General features: G+C 44.5%; 2 protein-coding genes across 5 annotated transcripts in view; one reads left to right on the top strand and one right to left on the bottom strand.

Moving 5' to 3' along the window:
- The first annotated feature begins 369 nt into the window (after positions 1-369).
- On the top strand, positions 370-9,223 carry LOC124014545 (actin-related protein 2-like). The gene is made up of 9 exons (XM_046329667.1): positions 370-610; positions 5,613-5,723; positions 5,993-6,151; positions 6,388-6,517; positions 6,702-6,838; positions 7,098-7,247; positions 7,468-7,613; positions 8,061-8,193; positions 8,469-9,223. Exons 1-9 carry the CDS (start codon positions 563-565, stop codon positions 8,637-8,639), a joined length of 1,185 nt encoding a protein of 394 aa, XP_046185623.1. The 5' UTR covers positions 370-562; the 3' UTR covers positions 8,640-9,223.
- Positions 9,224-9,561: 338 nt separating this feature from the next.
- LOC124014544 (ras and Rab interactor 2-like) overlaps positions 9,562-20,322 on the bottom strand; it is a 55,279-nt gene continuing 44,518 nt past the window's right edge. For all 4 annotated transcript variants that reach the window (XM_046329662.1, XM_046329666.1, XM_046329663.1 and 1 more), the window contains exon 13: positions 9,562-11,299. In XM_046329662.1, the coding sequence (XP_046185618.1) occupies positions 10,976-11,299 (324 nt within the window). In that variant the 3' untranslated portion in view covers positions 9,562-10,975. The remainder of the gene's footprint in view (positions 11,300-20,322) is intronic.

Here is a 20,322-nt window from a genome sequence, read left to right as displayed (position 1 = left end):
GATGTATTCATTGGAAAATAAGTATTTTGTAAAAATGTGTCTGGTTGTGTATGAATTTGGAATAAATGAAACCATGTTGATCCAAACCTGATGTCGAGGTCTGCACGAACGAGGCATGAGCGTTTAAAGGTGAAAAGGAGCGAATATTGGATGGTGATCAAGAGGATGAAGCCATAGGTTGTTTGTTTGTTTGGGAGGAGGACTCATGTGTGCTGGGTTTGACGGCATCATCCTCTGACTTCACTTTTTAATAATTGAACAATCAGAGTAGACTTGTGACCAACAATTAGACAGTGAGATTGACACATAGTCTACCTGTAGACCTACGCCAATTCCGCCCCCGCCCCTGTCTTTTCTCCTACCCCAACTAGTCTCGACTCCGCCCACACTTCACGTTATTGAAGGAATACGAATTTGCTGCAGTTCTTCGTATTTTGCATTTTGCAAGAATCTTTCCCCGTGTTTAGAAATAAATTAAGTGTTGCTTAATTGGACTAGCCTGCGTTGAGAGCCCCGACGGGAGGGAATATATAGAGGTACCTTCACTCAGCATCAGTGGAACATGGACAGCGAGGGCAGAAAGGTTGTTGTCTGTGACAATGGCACAGGGGTGAGTGAATATGTCGACAAAACGTTGTTTTAATAACTTTAAGAGTTTTATCACTACCCCACCGAGTAAAACAATTATAACATTGAATGTACATTTAGGATTTGGGAATGAATTATGAGTGTATGCATAATTGGAAGTTAACAACCTGCAAGAAGTAATATAGGTGTGTGACGCTATATCTTAATCAATGGTATTTGTCCATTTGGCTAGATAAAAAAAAAGCCAGTTATCCAAACTTGTAGTAAACATGACCGAATCCTGACCCAGGGGCCCAGACCTCCAGGGGGCCCTCTCTGATTTTGTTAGTCACTCTCACTCAGATATCATTAATATGGAATAAGTCATGGCAAAAATGTGTAGAATTGCAGGAAATTTGCAGCAAAACTGCAAACATTTCTCTCCACATCATGGCAAAATGGGTAGAACAGCTTTAAAACTGAAAACAACTATCTTAGTAGGATTGCAGGAAATGTGAATATGAAATTGAAACAAATGATTTCCCTCAGCCCCATGGCAATATGTGTAGCACTGCAGAAAACTTACTTTAAAACTGCAAAAATGTATCTCTGCCCCATGGTAAAACAAGTAGAATTGCATGAAACATGTTATACAGTTGCAACCATATCTCACTCAGGGCCCCCAAAATGCTGTGTTGTGTGTTGATAACAGCACAGTTAAGTTATTTTCTAGTATCTTGCTACAAAGTTGCAACATTTAATTCATACATGTGGTAACAGAGAGTCACTAAAAAAAGTATGAAGTTGTAGAAGCCTATGTCGAATGCTGCTCTCTGCGCAGGTAGTAGGTTGGGGTGTGGGTCTGTTATGAATACACGTCTGTCTGGACTTGTCACAGCCGACTCCTCTTATTCACACAAACTGCCATACATGGTGGTGATGTGTTGGGGTGAGCTGTTATTGGACGGGAACCAGGAAGGAACACAACCCAATACGTTCTGAGATTATTCTCAATTCCTCATGCTTCTTGCTTCTTGAGTTCATCTGCACGAAACAAATGGATATTGAAAGACCCTTTAAACTTCATGTCCTGCAGAGGTACAACATAGATTTATGAGCTACAAGAGTTCACTAGCCCAGCCTCCACACTTGCGGCTGGTGCTACTGATTGGAGTTGCAACCGCCCACTCTCTCTGGCTTTATGTCCGACTCCTACCTGCTCCCGCAAGATCTGGCCCCGAACCCAACCTAAGTCGCGCAATGTTATTTTAGGTGGTTGACGCAGCTCGTTTGGCAGCTATTGTCCCAGCAATTTTGCGCCCTATAGGCAATAAACAAATGTGCAGAAATAATCTAATAAATAGGTTAGATTAAATTACCAGAGATTATCACGTGGCCCATTATATTCGACTATCGATCGGTTTTACTGGGCTATATAAACCAGTAGGCTAGACGTACAGTAGTTTGACGAGAGCATAGTTGGAGAGAGAGCGGACACTTGCGCTTTCTTTTGAGATACGATTTTCAGATAGAGACAGATATTGGTGATCAATAGGCATTTTTATTCCATGGCAATGTGGTAAACTATAGCCAAATCATATTTAGAAATGTAGTTTATTTGTATTTATCTGCCCCGTGCTTCTCCGCCCATGCATATAGCCTACTCTATTTAATTGAGACAATACGGCACCTGATCTCGCATGTCCAAGAGGATATGTAAAGGCTACCGAATTTGAACCAGCAAGAATGATGACCGCGGACACTTGCACTTTCTCTTGAGCTACAGTACGTTTTGCAGATACGATATAGCCTACCTTCTAGGAGTGGGACTATTTGTAGGTAGAGACAAATAAATGGGCAATTCATATTTAGCCTATTGAAAAGGAAAAAAGCGCGACGCGACGCTGACCATGGTAAGCGCAGGTTGCGCCTTTTCCTTTTCAGTGATGGTCATATTTTTGGACTGCACCTCGAATCACGCTTGTTGGGCGCTCTCCACTTCTTTCAATTATCAATCTTTATTTACAGACACTGTAGTAAACTATAGCATAATAATATTTATGAAAGATAACTGCCACGTGATTCTCAGCCCATGCATACACTGTAAACCCAATTTGCTGGCATTACAATTTTGGGGGGAGGAAACCAGTTACACTTAAGTGGATACAGTTACTTAAAGTGATTTTGTAGTCATTACTCAAACCGATAGAGTCACTCTGACCCTGTAAAGGGTCCAGATTTGAGTTGTATCAAAAAAAAAAAATTTTTTTTGGGGGGGGGGGTGAAGCCCCCACTAAACCACAGCTCCAATATACTTTCCCAGTGTGCCTTGCCTTTTCGAGTGAATTGTAGAGTTACCACCAATGACTGTATTTGGTCATGACATAAACTAGGTTTCCATCCAATTGGCTGCAGATTTTCATGCGAATATTCGAAAATCTGCATAGAAACAATACGCCCATTTTCACACCTGAGATGTGTTTTCATCAAATTAACTTGTTGAATATAAAAGGCTGTGAGTGATGTAGTGCATATAAACATTTATTTTGCCGTTAAATTCCCATGTACCGAATAACAATTTAAAGTTAAATGGGTTTCTATCATATTTTCCCAAAATGTTGCGTTATAACTACATTTTGGAATTGGCACGTGCGCTCTAACCAACAATTTGCATATAGCCTACAGTGCAGGTATAGGCTACATGATGATATTATTATAGACAAAAGACCGATACTTTTTACTTGTCAAAAGGCAGCCAAGCATCGATCATTATATCAACAGAGTGCAAGACGATGAGTTTATCTGAAGTTCACGGTCATTTACATCTGTAACCTAATAAACTGCTTGCTTTCCCTCGTCGCTGTGGGAGGACCACACAACTTGTCATGGCGTGACTCTAAATTTACTTCGATATGATGGTTATTATATCAATATTTGCGCATAAAAGCTTTTCCTCCGTCATTTATTGCATAATTAATTTTACTGACACAAAAAAGTTCCCATCATGTCTAGCATATTTGGTTTTGTCGACATTTGAAAAGTTTACTGACAAATTAGCGGTTCCCATTTTACTCAGATAAAAAGGTTGAATGGAAACCTGGTTATAGACATTGTAGTTGAATTCGTTAATTTTCAGTCCTGTGGCCTTCACCAAGTGAGTTCCTAGTCAAGTGTTGTCATTATAATTAAACTCTTTATGACAATACATATCTCATAAGGCCTCATTTGTAGGCCTAGCGTTACCGTAATACAGTTGCCGGAAACTGATGGTTTACAGGACACGTCAGGCCTGCAAACTTTCCCAAAATTCCGAGATTTAAACAAAATCATGGTTGAAGGATTTCCATGAATCTTCAAACCGGGATTACTAGATAACCTGAGAAATGTAATAGAATTTTGCAACCCACCTACAAGTCAGATTAGACTGGTTTGCAGAGTGATGTGTGATTCCTGTTGGAATCTAGCCATAGCTAGGAAATTCAACAGACATTTGTATTCACCTGCAAACATAATGAGTTCCAGATGTAGGAACAGTGTGAGGAGACTACCTAAACCGTATAAACTGGAACAACCAAATATAACTAAATGATTGGATTGGTTTAGAAAAAGTATAGTTATGTATCTTTGTGTAGCGTAAGATTACTCAATCAATCACCCAATGTTACTTTCGGTTTTGAACGGTTTTGATCAGCTTCAAACAGCTGAAAATACAATATTTTTGGTTATGGAAATTATATTTCACAGCGGTTTAGATGGGGACAATAATTCTCTACACTACACTTGCTTGTTTTGTCACATAAACTGAAATTAGGTGAACTATAAACATTTTAGCAACCGGGAAATGGCAGAGCAATTTCTGCATAGTGCTTCTTTAAAAAAATGTAGTTCATGTGACTTCTCATATAGTTTTGAGTCAATGGCACAAATATTTAAAGTAATAATGACTTTTCATTGACTTTGAGTTCAACGTACTAGAAGTATATGACTAAAAAAGGCCTTGGGCTTTACTGGGTAGGCAGGCTACTCTATTTAATTGAGACCACAGGTATAGCACACTTGATCTCGTATGTCCAACTAGGAGAGGAGAGGTAGACTACTGAACTCGAAGCTGCGAATGCTGAGAGTTTGTGAATAATGCGACAGAGGTGTTTCTAATACAATATTTCTGAACGCCTGCAGCATGAAAAATGCAGGCCGCGCCGCAATGAACTCTGTTGGGGCATCCCGCGGGAATGATTGGAATGTAATTGCACATCTACAGGGTATGGAATGTGTATTGGCCAAAAAAGACAAGTTAGGACATTTAAAGAATACACTGCACAAAAAGAACAATCTGCTGAAAAAGTCATACATTTTTGGCCATTGAGTGAAAACCAAAATGTGACCAGAGAGAATGTCGCTCATGCTAAACTTCTGCAAAATATTTTCAGTTCAACTTTAAAGGCTGATGTGTCAAACAACTGTATCAAGTCAACAATAACAGTGTAAAATGAATCTTGAAATATTAAATTATACATTGTATTGCTGTCTATTTACCTGTGTGCTTACAACACACACAAAACATCCTGTTGTTCTTACAGTAACTTACTGGCAGCAAGTTACTGTAAAAACAGTATTTTACCGTAAAAAAACTGTATGTTACCGTAAATTCCAAAGAGTTGCTTTGGTACCTTTTTTGACAGTAATTTATGTGTAACTAGCTGCCAATAAGTTACCGTAAAAACAACAGTATTCTGCCTGTGTTGTAAGCACACAGGTAAATAGACAGAAATAGAATGTATAATTTACTATTTCAAGATGCATTTTACACTGTTTTTATTGATGACTTGATGCAGTTGTTTGACACATCAGCTTTTAAAGTTGAACTGAAAACATTTTGCAGAAGTTTAGCATGAGTGACATTCTCCGTGGTCACATTTTGGTTTCCACTCAATGCGCAAAAATGTATGACTTTTTCAGCAGACTGGTATGTCCTTCACCTCATGTTGAAAGTGTATTGAACGTGTAACCAACAGAATGTTTATTTCAAATTGGTTTCCATGCAGTTTGTCAAGTGTGGCTTCGCTGGCTCCAACTTCCCCGAGCACATCTTCCCTGCGTTGGTGGGTCGGCCCGTCATTCGTTCAAACACCAAGGTCGGAAACATCGAGATTAAGGTGAGGTTAATAAAGGAGGCAGTTGACTTCCAGCCTCAAGATAAACACCGACTCTTATTGGTCAAGGGAAAAGTTCTTCTCCAAACACGATTGCTTCTCAGCTGAGCATATTCTCCTTTAATTGTGGATGACTGTAAACTCCCTCTCTGACAATCACAATTTAGAGGTAATATCTCATAGTGCCATGTTTGTAGCCTCTGAATATATTTTGGAATAATCAAAAGAAATCCAAACCAACTCCCCTGGTGACCACCCAAACCTAAACCTAGGACTTGATGGTGGGTGATGAGGCCAGTGAGTGTCGCTCCATGCTGGAGGTGTCCTACCCCATGGACAACGGCATCGTGCGCTCCTGGGAAGACATGCTTCACCTGTGGGACTACACCTTTGGCCCTGGGCGCCTCAATATCAGCCCCCCAGACTGCAAGGTCAGTTATTGTATATAGGTTAGTTTAATTGAGGTAAAACACAAATAAATTGCAAGAGAGACTGAGGTATGAAGTGCATTTAGTCTGTTAAACTTCCAATGTTTTTTTAGACTATTACTTTTTTAGACATTCCATAAAACCTTAGGATTGCATCTTTAAGTTAAAAAACAGTTTTTACATTCCTCTGCCCTCCGTGTATGTTGTGTGGGGATCAATACAGTTGAATTTGATTCAAGGTGCTGCTGACGGAACCGCCTATGAACCCCACTAAGAACCGGGAGAAGATTGCTGAGGTCATGTTCGAGACCTACCAGTTCCACGGCATCTATGTAGCTATCCAAGCCGTGCTCACACTCTATGCCCAGGGTAAGGGGAGACGAGACCCAAAGACATGGCTCTCCCAGTTTTATATATATATATATATAGTAATGCCTAGACTTTAGCTCAACAGGATAACACATTCTTGTGGGGGCGCAGGTTCGAACCCAGTCGGTCACCATCATACCATCTGTTACGTGACCCTGTGTGTCTTGCCCTGTCCTGTCTCCAGGGTTGCTAACGGGTGTGGTTGTGGATTCGGGTGACGGTGTGACCCACATCTGTCCCGTGTACGAGGGCTTCTCTCTCCCGCATCTCACGCGCAGGCTGGACATCGCGGGGCGTGACATCACACGCTACCTCATCAAGGTGTGTACAAGGACCGCGTCCCAAATGGCACCCTATTCCCTATGCAGTACACTACCTGGGACGCATCCAAATTAACTTTAGCGGATATATGGCAACGTTAATTCTCTCCCTCGTGTCAATCATCATGCAAAATCTTTGCAAACACATAGCCTATAGGACTACACATTCCTCATGAACTATTTTGTAATGACAATGACTTTCTGGGGATGAATATAAAAGACTCCTTTGTTTTTATTCCCACCTCTGACCCATCTCCCAGCTGCTGTTGCTGCGCGGCTATGTCTTCAACCAGTCGGCGGACTTTGAGACGGTCCGCATGATGAAGGAGGAACTATGCTACGTGGGATACAACGTAGAACAGGAGCAGAGACTGGCCACAGAGACCACCGTGCTAGTGGAGTCATACATAGTACTGAAGCTAACCCTATCCACACATGTCAATCAGAGCGAATGCTTATGAATGTGATCAATGCTCTTTTAGCTTGTTGCAAAACTCAGAAACACCCAGGATATCCTCATGTAAATCTCTCTACCCAATGCCCATAGCTACTGTAAATGTGACATAAAAGACTTCAGAAAATAAAGAGGTATGAATGTGTAATTATTCACTTACTCGCTCTCTGTTCTAGCTCCCTGACGGTCGTCAGGTGATGGTGGGAGGGGAGCGGTTCGGGGCCCCTGAGGCCCTCTTCCAGCCCCACCTCATCAACGTAGAGGGAGCCGGCGTGGCTGAGCTGCTGTTCAACACCATCCAGGCTGCTGACATAGATCTCAGGTCAGCGATACGCCACCCTGCGCCGCTAGCTAGCTTTGTCTCATACTCTATGTGTTGTAGTAAACCTTTCTAATGTGTGTTTTTAATGTCATACAAGTATGGGAGGAGGCTAGGCTATAGCATCAGGTCAGCTATACAGAACAGTACAATACACTGTTGGGATGTGCTAAAGTTAGAGATCTGCACAATAGTCGTTACATAGTTGTAATATATATGTTTACATATGTTTACACACATTATATATTGTTGTTACATACACGTGTATGTGTAGGTTATTGTAGTTGTTTGGTAGCTGTATTAAATGTATTATATATAAGCCATAATATTATATATTTATAGCTAGATGACCTCAATCTCTCTCACCCACCCGTTAAATGAATGAGAACTGTTTGCACACGTTATGGTCTATGTCTGATTCCATGTTGTATGTGCCTCTCCCTCCGGAAGGTCTGACTTCTACAAGCACATTGTGCTGTCTGGAGGCACCACCATGTACCCCGGCCTTCCCTCCAGACTGGAGAGAGAGATCAAACAGCTCTACCTGGAGAGGGTGCTGCAGGGGGACACTGAGAAGCTCTCTGTAAGCACACACACATACATGCATGAATGCTTACACACACACACACACACACACACACACACACACACACACACACACACACACACACACACACACACACACACACACACACACACACACACACACACACACACACACACACACACACACACACACACACACACACACACACACTACAATAAGTAAACCTGTGTATATGTTGTGGTCCTTAATTTTAGTTACCACATATTTTTCGACCCACTCCCCTTTCCCGTTACTTTCCTCCATCTGTACAGAAGTTTAAGATCCGCATTGAGGACCCTCCACGGCGTAAACACATGGTGTTCATGGGTGGCGCAGTGCTGGCTAACATCATGAAGGACAAGGAGTCCTTCTGGGTGAGCCGGGCTGAGTACCTGGAGAAGGGCCTAAGGGTTCTGGACAAACTGGGAGGAGGCGTGAGATAAAGGTGAAATAGGGGTTAGGTAGGGTCTCACACAGACGAGGTCTGGGGGTGCCGGACAAACTGGGGCGCGGCAATAGATAGAAGTGCTCGGTCGTATTGACTTGGCACAAAACGATGAAAACGCTGTGCTCTAATGAACACGACACTGGATAAAATGGGGGCCGGGGTCAGCTAGACTTAATACAAATGAAAGAGTATATGATACTGTGTTAAAAACTGTGATTCTGTAATAGAGAAATGATCATGCTTTCCTGGCTGCATAGGGGCCAGCCATTTAGCTCTGGTTAGAAATCTCTGTTATAAGAAGCATGACATAGAATAGCATTCTCCTCTTCGTAACGATCAACTTTCCAAGATGTTTTCCTTGTCAAATTGACATATTGTATTGCATACAATACACAGTACATTTACACAATAGAATTGTACAATTGTAATGTTTCACATTTTTACCATTTTAATTCTCACTGTGTCAAATTGAACCCTTTTGATGAGGTTCGTTATGTTGTTTCAAATGCATATGAAAAGAAATACAACTGACTTGAATCTAAATGCCAAATGGAATAAAGTGAATGTTATGGCCTTTGACTGAATAGCCGTTCAGTGTTGGACTATATCTTTGTGTCTTTAAAAAATGTCAGTTATCACTTATTCTCTGTCACCCATCATGTGTGTAAACACAGTTGCAAAAATAGCCATGTTTGTTTATTCTGACAGTGTAGAGAATATGATTAGTCAAAGATCTTGTGACCGTGGTGGTTTGAGGTTGCCAGAATCTGTCTGCTATATAAGAATGGTAATTAGCTGTCTCCCAGTTCGGACTTGTAACATTCCCTCTGCATTATAACTTCATCATGATATTAAGGTACATAATTTTAGGCAACAAACACTGATAAACAAAGAATACATCATGTAACAGCACTATGAACAGATATTGCAATTTTATTGCGATTTTGTAATTCTGGACAAAATACAGCAATGTGTTATACATGAAAAGAAAGTGAATGCCATAATGTTGCATTTTTCAACACAACCAACACATGCATCACATACGAAACCTGCAGGTTCTTTACATAAAATGAAAACGGCATGCAATAGTCTTCAGAGAATGTGTCATTGTTCGTCTTTAAATTAACCGTCGTCCAATGGAAACTTTCATTAAGTAAAATATTTCACTTTCATAAACAAACTTGTGATTCATATTAAATATAACTATTCCACATTTTTAAACAATTATTGTAATAATACATTATCATAAGTTGTTTTTTTGAAAATAACATTGAGTTGAACAGTCAGTTGACAAAGATGACCTGCAGCGGGAGGAGTCACCATGTTGACTTTACATTCGACCAATCACCATGAGGTATTACATGGTCCCATTTTCATTGGCTGTTGTCACAGATTGTCTTTTCTCTGAGAAGCTCCTTTTTTTTCATGGAATGTTACAGCAGTTCTATAGAAACAGTAATTGAAAGTCAAACAGAAAAAAATGTATTATTCTGACAAATATGTCCCTTTCTTATCGTAAAATTCATTTGGCAAAACAAGGAAATATTGTGCCATTTAACAAAAGTCCCCATACATGTTGTCTACTTGTAAAATTTAGAATATTTCCCCCCACCCTGTCAACTGTCGACAATATGTGACTAGAGATGGCAGCGTCAACATCAACAGTACCTCAGACCCAGAATCACAAAATGGCTTCATGGCATTTGCTTGTATTGGCTCTTATTTACTCCTATATCCATAACACTGTAAATAAGTCAAAAGAACCACGTCCATCTTACGTTAAAGTAAAGATTATCCTTTAAGCTTCACACATTCCTATGTGTATGACTTTACTTTCTTAACTTTGGTATTGAGGTTTGGTCTTGTAAAAAATATTTATGTTGCTTGTACAGTAGCAATACTCCCAAAGGACATACTGGTAGCTAGTGGTTTAGCCCCCCACCCCAACCCTCGATAACAGGGTTCTGAACATAGACATAGAATTCATTCTAATTCTATGGTTCCAACCAGCGAGCAGCAGACTGATACACAGAAGTGATGTGAATAATAGACTACCAACCTCCCCTTTATCTAAGGCTGTATCAAGTGACACCATATTCCCCATATAGTGCACTACTTTCAACAAACATGTAGTGCAGTGCGCTGCCTTTAAACCTCCACTATGGAATAGGGTGCCATTTGAGACTAGCCCCTTAGTCTTTAGTGTGGGCTGTAGTTATAACAACACGTCCAAGACACAACACAGCTTTTTTAATCAATCAACCAATCGAAAAACGCTGAGATCCGAGAAGTACCCTTCCCTCTCTTCCTCTTCCTCTATCCTTCCCTCAATCACTCCTCACACATAGACTCCCCCAGGTCCACAGCTCCCCCTCTGGTCAGCCGCCGCATCTTGCTGAAGTCGTGGTCCGTGCGGAGGTAGGAGAGAGAGGGGCCTCCCTCGCTGTGGCTGGCCAGGTCCTTAGGCTGTGCCTGGGTGGGAAGGGTCCTCATCTCCCCCCCGGACCTCCAGTAGAGGGTGTAGTCCTGGGGCTCGGAGACGGCGAAGGTGGAGGCACAGAGCTGGGCCAGGGCCTCGCTGCTCTCGCCGGCTCTCCACTGCAGCGTCCGCACAGCACTGCGCTCGCCGTCCTGGAACAGTACCCGAACGCACCTCTACACACACACACACACACACACACACACACACACACACACACACACACACACACACACACACACACACACACACACACACACACACACACACACACACACACACACACACACACACAGAGAAACACACACAGGCAGAAACACACACACATAGAAGCAGACACACACATACATACGAGCACCCCCCCCCCCACACACACACAAAAACACACACACACAAAATAAGTTACAAGATGTATCATCTTATTAACTCACATAAGCAGCCTTTATAACACAGCCCTCCGAGACCACACAAAGCTCAGAGAGGTTCATTTTCCATTCATTTGAACCAAGCTAACAAATTCAACACTCAACACAGTACACAATACACACAGGCTCAATAGGCTACTGTTCATTAACACAGCTTTACATACTGTAGGCTATATACAATACATTTTCATTCCTCAAAATAAATCTATACCAACCACTCTCAAATAGCCTACAGTGCATACAGTCTTCACTGTTTATTCAACAGTATTCATAGACATGTATAGTCTTCATATTCTAACAAATTCTCTACTTTTATATCTTTACGTTAAAACACACCCACTTTAAAACGCACACACTGTAAACATACATTTAACCAGCTCCATTAAGTCATACAGTCCCTTCATCTTGACAAAAATAATCCATACACGTACACATAAACACATATACATGAATGTACAATAATATACATCTCCACTAAATGTGAACACAGCGTACCATAATACACATAACACTGTCTGAATGTTCAGTACTGTTCAAATGTATTACATAATTGGAGAACCACCTACAGTACCAGCGCCATATAGCACACACACACACACACACACACACACACACACACACACACACACACACACACACACACACACACACACACACACACACACACACACACACACACACACACACACACACACACACACACACACACACACACACACACACGATACAGCCCCAGCAAAAAAGTTTCCCATTACCCACTATCATAACCACGTCATTAAACAACATTAAAAAGCAGCAACTTACAGAGTCACTGAGCTCCTCGCTGTCCGTGTGCATATTGTGTTTGCTCTCTTCAGTGGGTTGCTGCTGCTCAGTAAATTTCATGTTATCTGACCGCCCACTTCTTCATAGCACTTAGCTAGCTCACTGATCTCCCTCAGTGCCAGTACTGCAAATCTGTTGGCGGGTGTGCGTGTGTGTTATAGCTATTTGAATAGAGTGAGCAGCCCAAGTGACTGAATAGCTAACCACAGTATTTTATTACCATTTCATATGGTGAATGGTGGTCATCATTTGTGGACGCTTCAAATACTAGGAGACTGGTGTGTCTGTGTGTGTGTGTTAGAACTAGCAGCTATTTGAAGGGAGTGAGTCTATTACACGTCACTAATCAGCTATCCACTGTACTATGTTAACTGGTGAATGGTGGTCAGAATTTGGGGAATAACAAGCACGAGGAGGGTGCGCCTGTCTGGAGTGCTAGATGGGCGGGGTTTGTTCTTATGGGACTATTCCATTGGTTCCATTGCACCAGGCATCACAATCCAGCACAGCTAAAGTATTTGAAGGAAAATGAATGCTATTTGAACCCAGGTCTGGGTGACCAGAGGGAGAGCGGACATGCTGACTCTCCCGAGGGGAGAGTCTATTATTCACATCTGTACATTGAAAAACGTCTTGGTGTCACAGGAGGTCCACTTTCTCTTTGTCTGATAAGCTGGACAAGGTTAATCAAAGTGCCCCTTTCTCCCCGTATGCCCATCAACAGCCTTGGATGGCATATGGGAGGTGCGTAGGTTGAGATTTGTAATCATTTTGTACGTTTTGTACGTTTGTGGAAAATACAGGCAGAAAAGTGCTCCGTCGTTACAAAGAGGAAAGTACTAGTATAGTGCCAGTAGCACGCCATGTGGGGTGGAGGTAATAAGCCAGTGACGGCTCCACCAAGGGAGTGTTGCAAAATCCGGATTCCTCCATATTGCGCATGCTAGGGGAGTCCCTAGCCAGGATCTTGCTGTTAAGGGGCTCGTCCCATAAACTCCTAGCCTCCCTGAGGAAAACTGGGACCGCAGGAAGCAGTTGCTTAACGGGGGACATGCAAGATGGGAGTCTTTCCCCATCATACAGGTCCTTTCTGGAGTCCTGGCCCCTTAAGGGAGCCGGACACTCAATGCCAAGTCTGGCCGTGGCTCACTTGCAACTGCTGAGGAGCCTAAACTCCAAGTGAGGGAGATTTGCGGCTCTTCCGTCCTGGGGGCAGGGAGACCTAGGGACTTGAGAGGGGAACAACAACGGTGTCTTCAACCGCAATCTCAGTCTCAAAGTTGAGGACACGCAAAATATTTATCCCCGTTGTCATCCCCTAGCTTGCTTTCCCGACACAATATCGTCAGACAGTGAGGGGCTCGCCCCAGCTTACCTCGTTGTGGGGGGTTGAGCCTCAACCTCAGTTGGTGGCTGCGAGGTGAGGGAGGGGGTAGAGATAGTGTTGCATTTTAGCCTCCTCCTGATACCCACAGCAATTTCAGCAATTTACAATGACAACAGGACTTGGGGTTGTTGAATGCTTCCTGAGCATGCTCCCTTCCGAGGAAATTGATACACAGAAGGTGAAAATAATTTTCTGCAATCATGGAGCCGCAAGCGCAAGAACACGGGGGTTTGAGTGCTTGGCTCAGCTAGCCTTGGGGTGGGGCAGCAGTAGCCATTGTATAGAACAGGGATAGCTGATGACAAGACACCTTTTGTACAACAACAAATCAAATCAAATGTATTTGTCACATACACATGGTTAGCAGATGTTAATGTGAGTGTAGCGAAAGGCTTGTGCTTCTAGTTCCGACAATGCAGTAATAACCAACAAGTAATCTAACCTAACAATTCCAAAACTACTACTTTATACACACACGTGTAAAGGGATAAAGAATATGTACATAAAGATATATGAATGAGTGATGGTACAGAACGGCATAGGCAAGATGCAGTAGATGGTATCGAGTACAGTATATACATATGAGAGGAGTAATGTAGGGTATGTAAACAAAGTGGCATAGTTTAAAGTGGCTAGTGATACATGTATTACATAAAGATGCAGTAGATGATATAGAGTACAGTATATACATATACATATGAGATGAGTAATGTAGGGTATGTAAACATTATATTAAGTAGCATTGTTTAAAATGGCTAGTGATATATTTTACATCAATTTCCATCAATTCCCATTTTTAAAGTGGCTGGAGTTGAGTCAGTGTGTTGGCAGCAGCCACTCAATGTTAGTGGTGGCTGTTTAACAGTCTGATGGCCTTGAGATAAAGCTGTTTTTTAGTTTCTCGGTCCCTGCTTTGATGCACCTGTACTGACCTCGCCTTCTGGATGATAGCGGGGTGAACAGGCAGTGGCTCGGGTGGTTGTTGTCCTTGATGATCTTAATGCCTTCCTGTGACATCGGGTGGTGTAGGTGTCCTGGAGGGCATGTAGTTTGCCCCCGGTGATGCGTTGTGCAGACCTCACTACCCTCTGGAGAGCCTTACGGTTGTGGGCAGAGCAGTTGCCGTACCAGGCGATGATACAGCCCGACAGGATGCTCTCGATTGTGCATCTGTAGAAGTTTGTGAGTGCTTTTGGTGACAAGCCGAATTTCTTCAGCCTCCTGAGGTTCGACGCTGTCTGTGTGGGTGGACCAATTCAGTTTGTCCGTGATGTGTAAGCCGAGGAACTTAAAACTTACTACCCTCTCCACTACTGTCCCATCAATGTGGATAGGGGGGTGCTCTCTCTGCTGTTTCCTGAACTTCACAATCATCTCCTTTGTTTTGTTGACGTTGAGTGTCAGGTTATTTTCCTGACACCACACTCTGAGGGCCCTCACCTCCTCCCTGTAGGCCGTCTCGTCGGTTTTGGTAATTTACATTTAACATTTAAGTCATTTAGCAGACGCTCTTATCCAGAGCGACTTACAAATTGGTGCATTCACCTTATGACATCCAGTGGAACAGCCACTTTACAATAGTGCATCTAAATATTTTAAGGGGGGGGGGGGGTGAGAAGGATTACTTTATCCTATCCTAAGTATTCCTTAAAGAGGTGGGGTTTCAGGTGTCTCCGGAAGGTGGTGATTGACTCCGCTGTCCTGGCGTCGTGAGGGAGTTTGTTCCACCATTGGGGAGCCAGAGCAGCGAACAGTTTTGACTGGGCTGAGCGGGAACTGTACTTCCTCAGTGGTAGGGAGACGAGCAGGCCAGAGGTGGATGAACGCAGTGCCCTTATTTGGGTGTAGGGCCTGATCAGAGCCTGGAGGTACTGAGGTGCCGTTCCCCTCACAGCTCCGTAGGCAAGCACCATGGTCTTGTAGCGGATGCGAGCTTCAACTGGAAGCCAGTGGAGAGAGCGGAGGAGCGGGGTGACGTGAGAGAACTTGGGAAGGTTGAACACTAGACGGGCTGCGGCGTTCTGGATGAGTTGTAGGGGTTTAATGGCACAGGCAGGGAGCCCAGCCAACAGCGAGTTGCAGTAATCCAGACGGGAGATGACAAGTGCCTGGATTAGGACCTGCGCCGCTTCCTGTGTGAGGCAGGGTCGTACTCTGCGGATGTTGTAGAGCATGAACCTACAGGAACGTGCCACCGTCTTGATGTTAGTTGAGAACGACAGGGTGTTGTCCAGGATCACACCAAGGTTCTTAGCGCTCTGGGAGGAGGACACAATGGAGTTGTCAACCGTGATGGCGAGATCATGGAACGGGCAGTCCTTCCCCGGGAGGAAGAGCAGCTCCGTCTTGCCGAAGTTCAGCTTGAGGTGGTGATCCGTCATCCACACTGATATGTCTGCCAGACATGCAGAGATGCGATTCGCCACCTGGTCATCAGAAGGGGGAAAGGAGAAGATTAATTGTGTGTCGTCTGCATAGCAATGATAGGAGAGACCATGTGAGGTTATGACAGAGCCAAGTGACTTGGTGTATAGCGAGAATAGGAGAGGGCCTAGAACAGAGCCCTGGGGGACACCAGTGGTGAGAGCGCGTGGTGAGGAGACAGATTCTCGCCACGCCACCTGGTAGGAGCGACCTGTCAGGTAGGACGCAATCCAAGCGTGGGCCGCGCCAGAGATGCCCAACTCGGAGAGGGTGGAGAGGAGGATCTGATGGTTCACAGTATCGAAGGCAGCCGATAGGTCTAGAAGGATGAGAGCAGAGGAGAGAGAGTTAGCTTTAGCGGTGCGGAGCGCCTCCGTGATACAGAGAAGAGCAGTCTCAGTTGAATGACTAGTCTTGAAACCTGACTGATTTGGATCAAGCAGGTCATTCTGAGAGAGATAGCGGGAGAGCTGACCAAGGACGGCACGTTCAAGAGTTTTGGAGAGAAAAGAAAGAAGGGATACTGGTCTGTAGTTGTTAACATCGGAGGGATCGAGTGTAGGTTTTTTCAGAAGGGGTGCAACTCTCGCTCTCTTGAAGACGGAAGGGACGTAGCCAGCGGTCAGGGATAAGTTGATGAGCGAGGTGAGGTAAGGGAGAAGGTCTCCGGAAATGGTCTGGAGAAGAGAGGAGGGGATAGGGTCGAGCGGGCAGGTTGTTGGGCGGCCGGCCGTCACAAGACGCGAGATTTCATCTGGAGAGAGAGGGGAGAAAGAGGTCAGAGCACAGGGTAGGGCAGTGTGAGCAGAACCAGCAGTGTCGTTTGACTTAGCAAACGAGGATCGGATGTCGTCGACCTTCTTTTCAAAATGGTTGACGAAGTCATCTGCAGAGAGGGAGGAGGAGGGGGAGGGGGAGGAGGATTCAGGAGGGAGGAGAAGGTGGCAAAGAGCTTCCTAGGGTTAGAGGCAGATGCTTGAAATTTAGAGTGGTAGAAAGTGGTTTTAGCAGCAGAGACAGAGGAGGAAAATGTAGAGAGGAGGGAGCGAAAGGATGCCAGGTCCGCAGGGAGGCGAGTTTTCCTCCATTTCCGCTCGGCTGCCCGGTTAGCCCTGTTAATGAGCCCTGTTCTGTGAGCTCGCAATGAGTCGTCAAGCCATGGAGCGGGAGGGGAGGACCGAGCCGGCCTGGAAGATAGGGGACATAGAGAGTCAAAGGATGCAGAAAGGGAGGAGAGGAGCGTTGAGGAGGCAGAATCAGGAGATAGGTTGGAGAAGGTTTGAGCAGAGGGAAGAGATGATAGGATGGAAGAGGAGAGAGTAGCGGGGGAGAGAGAGCGAAGGTTGGGACGGCGCGATACCATCCGAGTAGGGGCAGTGTGGGAAGTGTTGGATGAGAGCGAGAGGGAAAAGGATACAAGGTAGTGGTCGGAGACTTGGAGGGGAGTTGCAATGAGGTTAGTGGAAGAACAGCATCTAGTAAAGATGAGGTCGAGCGTATTGCCTGCCTTGTGAGTAGGGGGGAAGGTGAGAGGGTGAGGTCAAAAGAGGAGAGGAGTGGAAAGAAGGAGGCAGAGAGGAATGAGTCAAAGGTAGACGTGGGGAGGTTAAAGTCGCCCAGAACTGTGAGAGGTGAGCCGTCCTCAGGAAAGGAGCTTATCAATGCATCAAGCTCATTGATGAACTCTCCGAGGGGACCGGGAGGGCGATAAATGATAAGGATGTTAAGCTTGAAAGGGCTGGTAACTGTGACAGCATGAAATTCAAAGGAGGCGATAGACAGATGGGTAAGGGGAGAAAGAGAGAATGACCACTTGGGAGAGATAAGGATCCCGATGCCACCACCCCGCTGACCAGAAGCTCTCGGGGTGTGCGAGAACACGTGGGCGGACGAAGAGAGAGCAGTAGGAGTAGCAGTGTTATCTGTGGTGATCCATGTTTCTGTCAATGCCAAGAAGTCGAGGGACTGGAGGGAGGCATAGGCTGAGATGAACTCTGCCTTGTTGGCCGCAGATCGGCAGTTCCAGAGGCTACCGGAGACCTGGAACTCCACGTGGGTCGTGCGCGCTGGGACCACCAGATTAGGGTGGCAGCGGCCACGCGGTGTGGAGCGTTTGTATGGTATGTGCAGAGAGGAGAGAACAGGGATAGACAGACACATAGTTGACAGGCTACAGAAGAGGCTACGCTAATGCAAGGAGATTGCAATCAAGCCTACCACTGTAGTGTCGTCCGCAAACTTGATTGAGTTGGAGGTGTGTATGGCCACGCAGTCATGGGTGAACAGGGAGTACAGGAAAGGACTCAGAACGCACCCTTGTGGGGCCCCAGTGTTGAGGAGCAGCGGGGTGGAGATGTTGTTACCTACCCTCACCACCTGGGGGGCGGCCCGTCAGGGAGTCCTGTACCCAGTTGCACAGGGCGGGGTCGAGACGCAGGGTCTCGAGCTTGATGACGAGTTTGGAGGGTACTATGGTGTTAAATGCTGAGCTGTAGTCGATGAACAGCATTCTCACATATGTATTCCTCTTGTCCAGATAGGTTAGGGCAGTGCGCAGTGTGGTTGAGATTGCATTGTCTGTGGACCTATTTGGGCAGTAAGCAAATTGGAGTGGGTCTAGGGTGTCATATTAAGCCCTGGGCTTTTGATAGGCATAAGCTAGCTAGTAGAAGCTAGCTTATGTCATGCAGTCACTCTCCTCCTGGGATTGAAGGTATTACCGGCATATCACACAAGGGGGCACTAAAAAAACTAGAAAAGCCCATTGGTTCTCTTATCAGAATGCTTACAAAATTAGCAAAAATAGAGAAATAACTAAATGCCAACAAGCGACAACAAACGCGATAACGATAACGAACACTAATTGCAACGACACGTAAATCCAACTCATAAAGTTATGCAAGCATAGCTTAGTAGCTACCAAATGTGATTTTCAGTGAGTGGACACTTACAAGCGAAAGTTGAATGAGTGAAATTGTGCAAATGAAAGTTGTGATGCATGCTTTTCTGAAGGAAGCAGCTTGTGTACACGGGGGAGATGTGAGAAGAAAGGAGGAGAAAAAACGGTAACAGGAAGCACAGGGGAAAAATGGCAACTGTACAGATAACTCATCCAGAGATCTGTGACTTCTGGCAGAAATATATGATAAAATATCTGATGGCAAACATTTCGTAGTGAATTCTATAGAACGCTCTAGATATAGAACACCATGGGCTCATCGGCTCCCTCTTTCTCCCGTTGTGCTGTTTACAAACAAACAAGTGACAGCTCAACTGGACTTTAATGCAGGGAAACTTAAATCCGTTTTACTTCATTTCTACCTGCATGTTAAATGAGGAACAAGAGGTGGACAAACTCTAGACCACCTTTACCACGCACACAGAGACGCATACAATGCTCTCCCCTGCCCTCCATTTGGCAACTCTGACCATAATTCTATCCTCCGGATTCCTGCTTACAAGCAACAATTAAAGCAGGAAGCACCAGTAACTAGGTCAATAAAAAAAGTGGTCAGATGAAGCACATGCTAAGCTACAGGACTGTTTTGCTAGCATAGACTGGAATATATTTCCCGGGATTCTTCCGATGGCATTGAGGAGTACACCACATCAGTCACTGGCTTCATCAATAAGTGCATCGATGACGTCATCCTCATAGTGACTGTACGTACATACCCCAACCAGAAGCCATGGATTACAGGCAAAATCTGCACTGAGCTAAAGGGTAGAGTTGCCACTTTCAAGGAGCGGGACTCTAACCTGGAAGCTTATAAGAAATCCCTCTATGCCCTCGGACAAACCATCAAACAGGCAAAGAGTCTCAATACAGGACTAAGATTGAATCGTACTACACCGGCTCCAACACTCATCAGGCGTGGCAGGGCTTGCAAACTATAACAGACTACAAAAGGAAGCACATCCGAGAGCTGCCCAGTGACACGAGCCTACCAAACGAGCTAAATTACTTCTATGCTCGCTTCGAGGCAAGTAACACTGAAACATGCATGAGAGCACCAGCTGTTCCGGACGACTGTGTGATCACGCTTTCCGCAGCTGATGTGAGTAAGACCTTTAGACAGGTCAACATTCACAAGGCCGCAGGGCAAGACGGATTACCAGGACGTGTACTCCGAGCATG

This window comes from Oncorhynchus gorbuscha, linkage group LG25 (assembly GCF_021184085.1).
Source record: "Oncorhynchus gorbuscha isolate QuinsamMale2020 ecotype Even-year linkage group LG25, OgorEven_v1.0, whole genome shotgun sequence".
NCBI classification, from domain to species: domain Eukaryota; kingdom Metazoa; phylum Chordata; class Actinopteri; order Salmoniformes; family Salmonidae; genus Oncorhynchus; species Oncorhynchus gorbuscha.
Note: the sequence above shows the minus strand (reverse complement) of the source record. Positions and strands in the feature narration are given on the sequence as shown.

Coding starts and splice junctions, on each gene's coding strand:
- LOC124014545 (XM_046329667.1), top strand. CDS start 563: ATGGACAGCGAGGGCAGAAAGGTTGTTGTCTGTGACAATGGCACAGGG. Junction 611..5,612: donor TCTGTGACAATGGCACAGGG/GTGAGTGAATAT, acceptor GTTTCCATGCAG/TTTGTCAAGTGTGGCTTCGC. Junction 8,194..8,468: donor GGGACACTGAGAAGCTCTCT/GTAAGCACACAC, acceptor CCATCTGTACAG/AAGTTTAAGATCCGCATTGA.